General features: G+C 37.7%; 2 protein-coding genes across 4 annotated transcripts in view; one reads left to right on the top strand and one right to left on the bottom strand.

Annotated features, from left to right (window-relative positions):
• Positions 1-6724, top strand: part of srpk1b (SRSF protein kinase 1b) — a gene marked incomplete in the record, with an annotated part of 20418 nt that extends 13694 nt beyond the window's left edge. For all 3 annotated transcript variants that reach the window (XM_014002111.1, XM_014002108.1, XM_014002112.1), the window contains 8 exon segments: positions 1658-1683; positions 1796-2018; positions 2553-2975; positions 3520-3614; positions 4441-4548; positions 4887-4956; positions 5161-5253; positions 5511-6724. In XM_014002111.1, the coding sequence (XP_013857565.1) occupies positions 1658-1683; positions 1796-2018; positions 2553-2975; positions 3520-3614; positions 4441-4548; positions 4887-4956; positions 5161-5253; positions 5511-5695 (1223 nt within the window).
• A 947-nt stretch (positions 6725-7671) lies between these two features.
• Positions 7672-8341, bottom strand: part of lhfpl5a (LHFPL tetraspan subfamily member 5a) — a 6151-nt gene continuing 5481 nt past the window's right edge. The window contains exon 3 of the mRNA XM_014002113.1: positions 7672-7994. Coding sequence (XP_013857567.1) covers positions 7984-7994 — 11 coding nt within the window. The 3' untranslated portion in view covers positions 7672-7983. The remainder of the gene's footprint in view (positions 7995-8341) is intronic.

Below are 8341 nucleotides of genomic sequence, written 5' to 3'. Positions count from 1 at the left end.
CAGTAACAACAGCTTTTTGACAAGTTTAAAGTTTCTTTAAAATACATTCAAAATATTAAAAATAAACTACAAAAAATAATTTGAAGTGCAAATTAAGATATAGTTGTATTTGCAACTGTATTTGATAATGTTTTGAACTTTTAAAATACTGCATGATAGAACTAGAAGCTGCACTTCATATTAGTGACAAACTTTGGTGTTTTTTGATGGGTTACTTTCATTTTTACTTTTCATTTAAAATAAGTTTCCATTTTCAGCAGGTTTCTAAGTTTCTTCTTCTACATATTAAAAAGGTTGTTTAAACATCTTAGTGGCGCACTACTGCTACTAGTGGTGAGAAACTGTATTGCACCTTATTCAAAATCGCTGCTGTCCCACGGCCCTCTGTGGCTCAAAGTTAAAAACGGTTGTACTTATGAGGCACTCATAGGTTAAGAATCTCTGCTCTAAACAACACAGCTAAATCTCTTACAACAAAACCATTTATGAAGCAAACACAGCWGGATAAACTTAAAGTATAAGGACTTGGAYGCGATCAGCCGTACATTGAGAGCAGCAGAAACAGTTTTTTGTCATGGGGCATCATAAGGGGGGAATGAAAAAATGAACCATTGGCAGGAAAGTTGACATTTTAAACTTTAATTAAAAATCGAAACAGGGCTTTAGAGAATTGATACAGTATCGGGAAATGAAATATCGCAATATTTCAGTGTGTCGATATTTTTTTACACTCCTACTCTACACCCCCCGTATGTGATCCGTATCTGACAGTCTGAATGTCACAAATCAGATTTTTTTTTCAAACCAGATCTTGCTCACTCATGGTTTCATTAGGCGTTTCTATTTTTCGCAGCGACATCAGTCTAAACAGCTATGTTGCATTTCATCCCACTTTTACATCATTGTAGGGATGATGGGATATACCTAAATACTGTATTGTTATTGTCAATACTAATGTTGGTATCACCTGATGGACGTTAGTGCGATGAGATCAGTATGAGTTTGTCTCTTATTCTCACTTTCAGTACGTCTCTTCCATCTCAGAAGTGCAATTCTGTGCTGGAATAGGAGCGAAGCAGCCAGACCAAATGTAAACGTTGAACAAGACAAGCATAGCAGATGATAATTATGTCGGCTCTGAATCCCCACCACAATTTACAATTAATACACACATGCTGACGTGTAGCTCAGTGCTACATGTGACATCACGTCCTTTTGCAGATGCGGATCACTACAGGGTCATAGATGACGGATGCATTTAAATTATAACGTGAAGTTCTACGCAAAAAAAATAAAAAAATAGTGCTTGAGTATTAAGACCTGCAGTGTGAATACAGCCTTAGAGAAACTTTGATTCAATGTCAGTTTAGTTGGACCTACATTCAGAATAAAAATAGATCTTGTTACAATCCCATACGCTGCATGTGATTTAAGTTTTCATAAATTCCAGTGTGTCACTGAGTCATGGCTGAATTGGTTATGGCTGTTTCCAGCTCGCCTGGAGGACTGTGTGTAAYGCTGGCTGAGCTCTGTGCCTCTGCAGAGAAAGTCTATTAGTAAAGCTTGGAGTAAATTTAGCTACCATAACAAAGTACTGATTATAGAGAGGCAGTGGATGTGCCGCACGTCACTTATAATCCTTTAATGTTTCCTACAGTGAGCACAGCCCCAGCACCCAAACCGGTGAGTTTAATCTTTTTATTTTTTTCCAAATCATATCTCTTCATTTGACTTTTCAGACGTGTTTTATCAGTGARGTCTTAATACATGATTTTCTCGTGTTACTGCTGTTTAGACAGCCAAAATGTCAAAGAACAAAAAGAAGAAGATGAAGAAGAAGCAAAAGAAGCAGGCAGAACTGCTGGAGAAGAGGATTCAGGAGATGGAGGGAGGAGCTCTGCCTGATGGAGGGGAGGAAGAGGATGATGAGGAGACAGAGGCCAATGAAGATGTATCTTCCTCTGCCACCCTTCCTGTTTCTGCTACACTGCAGGACTTCACTAATCAGTCTAGCACAGGTGAACAAGTAGATCCTGGTCCTACATACAATACAGTAGTAATTCAGGGATGAAGTACTACATTTATTCATGTATAATACTAGAAATTTAACCCTAAAAATCATCCATAAAGTGTGTGTGTGTGTGTGTGTGTGTGTGTGGGGGGGGGGGTAGTGTTTTACACGGGTTATTGATAAGATTTTTTTATGCTTTTTAACCTAAAAAATAATGGATTGTATTATATTTGAGATCGTATTATACATGAATAAATACGGTAAGTTTTTCTTTAACTGTCCAGAAAATTCCCACATACTGAAACATTCAGATAATATCTACATTACCAGTTTGGACACACCTGCCTTTTAGTGCCTTTTCAGTACAAATCTCTAAACTTAAAATTGCTTTTATATTTTAAAAGATAAATTGATGGATGCTAACAGCAGGTAACCTGTAAAACTGTGGCATAGCAATCGATATGTAGCCACAATTAAAGAATATTAATCCTTCATTGAAAATAAATAAAACTGTAAACTATACAACTCTTTAATGCCACAGACTCGACTCCTGATGAGCAGCCCCAACACATGTCTCAGCTACTTGAACCTAAAGAGGCGGCGGTCGTGGAGCAGAACCGAATGGAAGTCAACTGTAATGGCCACGCGTCCTCACCAGAGAGCAAAACCAGTTCAGGGGAACAAGAAACCAAGCAGTCTGCAAAGGAGCTGGAGGACCAACAGAACGCAAACCAACCAGAAAACAACACAGAGACTCAGGATACATTATGTAACAAAGAACAGGAGGAGATCTGTAAAGCTTCATGTGGAGAACCAGAACCAGCTGTGCAGCAGCTCCCTTCATCCCTCAGCTCAGATGATGCTGTGGAACAAAATGAGGGCGAAACGGAGCAAAAGAAGATGGAGGACATGGACACTCAAGGAGAGAGCAAACAAGGGAATGAAGAGGAGGACAGTCAGAGTGGTTTGTACAGAATAAATACTGTTTCTCTCTTTTACTGTTCAGGACAAATCGTCGACTCTTTATCGACGTGTTTAGCAGTTTTACACATATCTGTCCACTTTGATTTTGGCAGACATATAAAATTTGTAATATTATTATTAGAAATTATTTGACTTGGTTTGTTTTTAACACAGCAAACATAACAGTTATAATGCATTACTCTAAAGAAGAGCAACACTGTTTAGCAGATCTTCCTCAGTGTGTGGGCTGTCTGGTTTTCACAGAGCAGGAGCTGAGTGGGCCTTTTCAGAACAGAGGTTGTGGTCATCAGGCTGCTGCATATGGAGGCATCATTTTTCACTTGGGCTCATCACTAAAACCTTTTTTACCATTTGTTTAAATATCTTGTATTTTAGCTTCCTGCTGCAGACTGTAGAAATGTCTCAGCAGATTGATTGGTTGATTGATTGATTGATTGATTGATTGATTGATTGATTGATTGATTGATTGATTGATGTGGTAAAGGGAGTAAAAGATATTTCCTCTTGTCTTTTCTGTTTGCCAGATTCAGCAGGCAGTATGTTAGTCAACCCTCTGGAGCCTCTGAATGCTGACAAGCTGCAGGTTAAGATTGCTGACCTTGGAAAYGCCTGCTGGGTGGTGAGTAAAAACACACAAACCACTAAAACTATTAACTGCTTTAGGCTATGTTCACACTGCGGGCAAAAATGAGCCCAAATTTTTGTTAGTTTTTGTCCATATGTGACCAGTATTAGAATATACTCACATTGCAGGTCTTAATTCTCAGTTCTATTTTTTGCAGAGGTGCTATCTGAATTAAACAAGGATGCTACACTTGCTGACGTGTATGAATCAATTCCAAAGTCGTCCAATCAGAGGCGACTAAATAATAATCTGACATATTTGTTTACATTTGATCCTGACGCTTCCCTGYTATGCCTGCTCTGGTGCATAATTGCTCTTCTGAAAATGGAGCAACGTACAAAAAGTAGAAACAGAGTCAAGTATCGATCCCTTCACGTTGGTCGCAGTGCAATTTCAGGCCAACGCTGGGATCATATGTTGGTGTGTTTTCATTCATGCAGGACATGGCAAATCTAAAAAATAAAKAAAATAAAAAAAGGCAACTGAAYTTATAATCTGTACTGAAGATGARCAGAGCTCCAAGCTTCAAACTGCATGATGTTGGCATTGATAATATCAATACTTGCATTGATCCACATACCTCTTTTTCAGTAAAGAACTGTAGCATAACTGTTTAGAAAACTGTCTCTTTGAAAAATATTTGATATGTTTTTAATTTAATGCCACAAATGAATGTGGAAAATATTGGAATTGTCGCGTTCAGAGTGTCATAAAAAATAATAAATCAAAAATTGGTCACATATGGAGGGAAAAAAACAGGTTTGGGTCACTTTTGACTGCAGCCGTTTGCTTCATAATCTCTTTTCTGTTATTTGTGCAGAACAAACACTTCACAGATGACATCCAGACACGGCAGTACCGTTCGCTCGAGGTTCTGATTGGAGCCGGCTACAGCACACCAGCAGACATTTGGAGCACAGCCTGCATGGTAAAACTCACACACATCTGCTCGAACACACACAGCAAAGGAACAAGTTGTAATCCAGATTAAACACCAAGACGTCACCAACAGACAATAGTTAAATAATTGTGACAATGTCTTTAAAGTCTTTTTCACTTTCACTAAAAACAGTTTCCTCTTTTGTACACAAACTCTTAGAAAGAAAAGTATCAGTACCAGAAACTTTCAAAGTGATTTAAATTTCCTGATAAGTTGTGAACTCCCTGCATACTCAGGAATCTTTCAGTCCAAGCGATGAAGAGCTGCAAACCTCTGAATAATGAAACCAGTTTGTTTAACACCTTATTGTTTGCTTGTTTCCTCAGGCCTTTGAGCTTGCAACAGGAGATTATCTTTTTGAACCCCACTCTGGAGAAGACTACTCCAGAGACGAAGGTCCGTGTTGCCAAAACATCTGATATTGAAAATTACCAAAAGAACCTGAATTAAGAATTAACTAAAAGTTATAAAGATGTCAGAATTAGAATATTAAATGAATAAATACAGGATATTATTGAACATCTTGGTTAGTTTTGATGCATAAATCAGTTGATTTTGGTACTTGTAATTCATGTGTGTTTGTTCCTTACCTCCCTGTAGATCACATAGCGCTCATCATTGAGCTGCTGGGAAAAGTTCCTCGGAAGCTGATCTTGTCGGGCAAATACACCAAGGATTTTTTCACCAAGAAAGGTAAACACACCCGCCCACCGCCAGCTGTCTGCTGCAGCTCCACTTCCACTTTCACTTTCACTTTGAGACTTGCTCAGGTTTTTGGCGGAAAGTTGCTATTTCTGGCGAAACGAGCAGCACCTTGAGGGAACTTGCAAATTAAATCGAGTGCAGCTGTTTCATCTTCTTAGAGGCTGTACAGAGGGTGCATCTATTTTTTTTCTGCTTTGACCCGTTCGTCTGTGTTAATTAGATGTTTTAAACCATATTTCTCCCAGGCGATCTGCGTCACATCACCAAGCTGAAGCCCTGGGGTCTGCTTGACGTGCTGGTAGAAAAGTATGAGTGGTCCAAAGAGGAGGCGCACTGTTTCAGCAGCTTTCTGCTGCCCATGCTGGACCTGGTGCCTGAAAGGAGGGCCACAGCAGCTCAGTGCCTCTCCCATCCATGGCTCACGTCCTAGAGGCCACACGTGCACCCCGCTGCTCTTTATACTTCAAGAATTCATTAGGTTTCCTGAAGAAAACTCACGGTAAACAAGTACGCTCCTGTCTCTAAGAGCCTAATTGTGCCTACACTGTGTTATGTTCCAGCATAGCTACACATTCAGTGGACAGAGAAACTGCAGTCTTGTTATGGTTTTCATGTTTATTTAAATTTAACTCCAGGTATTTACTTTTTTACTCATCTAATAAAACTTTAGCTTTTTTCTTTCAGACTGCTGCTATTTCTCTACTTCTCACTGTTAAAATTGAAATACATGTGCACTTTTTTCTCGTTGCAAATGTAAAAAGCAGAATGCTATCAAAAACAAAATGTCTCAAAGCCACTGACGAGCCAAATCTGCTTCTCAGTCATCGTTTCACGTGTGCCAGTTTTCATACATGTAGCTTAAAATGCTGTGATCGGAGTTCATTTCTGCTTAGTGAGAAACAGACCAAAGCTGAACTCATCACGTTAAAGGTTAAAAACTACAATCCTATTTCTACATTTGTACACAGAGCACCACAAGATCAGAAATCAGATTTTCATACATTCGAGTTGACATGTGATTGTAGGTATTTTTATTTTAAAGTGTCTGAATTAGTTTAAAAGACATTTGTTATAACACAATAAGAACAAATATTGGATTATTTCTTTTCATATTGCATGACCTGGCAGATAATTTACAGGAGTATTTCTTTATTAAGTTACCTGTTTTGAGAGGCTTGTTTTTGTCATCTTGTGTACAGTCATTTTCCAAAGTTACTTTCCAGTTGTTGAACAGATGAAGAAAGTGAAATCTGAAGGGCTTCTAAATGTATTTCTATCGTTTTAAATGCTTTGAAACACCATCGCGCAATAAATGTGCCGGAGTGTTTGAAAAAGGTTGTACTAAGTATAAATAATGACTCATCCCAGATGTGCATTTTTCTAACACAAGTCTCTTTTCTTCATGTCTTCCTTTTACTTTTCTGTGAAAGTATTCAGAATAAACATCGTTTCAAATTTAGTGTTGGCCTCATAAATCACAAGCTTCGTACGTTTTAATACCAGCAGGTTAACTAAGTTCATGTCAGTGATGAAAGTAGATTTTATGTTCATGCCTATTTAGTTGAGGTTAGGAGCTGAGAGGTGGGTTATGAGGAGATCAATGATGAAGGGTAGAAGAAACACTAATTTTGTATTTTTAAACCACATGGGAAAATATGACTAAAAACCCTCTGAATTACCTTTGACTCTTGTGTCATCAAATGAGATTAGAGAAGGATATTTATTTTACTAAATTCTGAAAAAGTCAAAATCAGAATCTTACACATCCATCTTTCTCGATGAATTCATCAAAGCAGAAGATGTTGCATCATATGTAGACATTTTAATAATAATCAGATAATTATAATGGGTTTGGAGACTGCATAGACCAGTGGTGTTAGAGAGCTTTGGCCCTGCATGTTTTAGCTGATTCTGCTTTAACACACCTGATTTGAATGACTGATTAACAAGCTTCTGCAGAATGTGACGACCTGCAGGGAAAAGCTAAAATATGCAGGATAGTGGCCCTCGACCAGGATAGGACACCACTGGCACAAACACTTTGTGGTAAACAAGCACTATATATTAAAAGCTCTATTAAGGTAAAACACTATTAGTGTCCTTGTTAAAACAAACATGGCTGCCTGGAGGTATTGTTTTGTAACTGAATCAACCATTCATGACTTAGCAGCAAAGCTGGGAAACTTGTCGACTTTCAAGTAAAACAGAGAAAACCTTTTTGTCTGATTCAAGTATTTAAAAATATTCTCTGCATGATGAGGCATTTAGTGACTGTTCCACCTAACTCACTTTGAGTCAAAATTTGATTTAAACATATTAATTCACCCCTGGTTTAGACAGTGTCTATAGTGTAAACATAATGACACCATGTTATTAAAATTGAAATAAAATCCTCTTCACACAGATTTTTTCATTTGAAGTCAAGGTTTTTAATGTGATTTTTTTAAATGTCTTATAAAAAAAGTTGCAGCAGTAAATGTCTTATTTAAAACAACTTCTGTGTGATTTCTTTCAGAAATGACAAAAACAAGTATTTAGAATACTCCATTACAAGTTTTAGCTTAAACCTGCAGAAAAGGAGACGTCTGAAGTCAGTGAATCAGAGAAAGGCTGGAATGTTTWATCATTTTCAGATCGTCACCAGGTGTCATGAGTTCTCAGAGCACGTCTGAATCTTGTCGGTCTTCCTGAAAGCCTGAGCCGCATCACTGTTTTCCATCAGGCGTTATCTGTAATCAAGAAAAAAACAAAACATTGGAGTCAGTTTGTTCACTTTGACCTTCAATGACCTGAAATTTCTTCTTCCTGAAAAGTTTTATTAGTTGCGAATATTTTTTCCCTTTTTCAGTCTACTTTTGCATACGTTGTGCCATTTTATACATTCATATAACTAAACATTCAGCTCACTGAGATTAGTGACTAGAGCTGCCACAAACGATTATTTTTATAATTGATTAATCCGATTATTTTTTCGATTAGTCGACTAATCGGATCATATGTTAATTCAATATAAAACATAGAGCTTATCGCTCCAGAATGCAGCTGCTATTATATAACCATGGTTAGATTTTAGCTA

Source organism: Austrofundulus limnaeus, unplaced genomic scaffold (genome assembly GCF_001266775.1).
Source record: "Austrofundulus limnaeus strain Quisiro unplaced genomic scaffold, Austrofundulus_limnaeus-1.0 Scaffold11, whole genome shotgun sequence".
NCBI classification, from domain to species: domain Eukaryota; kingdom Metazoa; phylum Chordata; class Actinopteri; order Cyprinodontiformes; family Rivulidae; genus Austrofundulus; species Austrofundulus limnaeus.
This window is presented reverse-complemented; position numbering and strand designations above follow the sequence as displayed.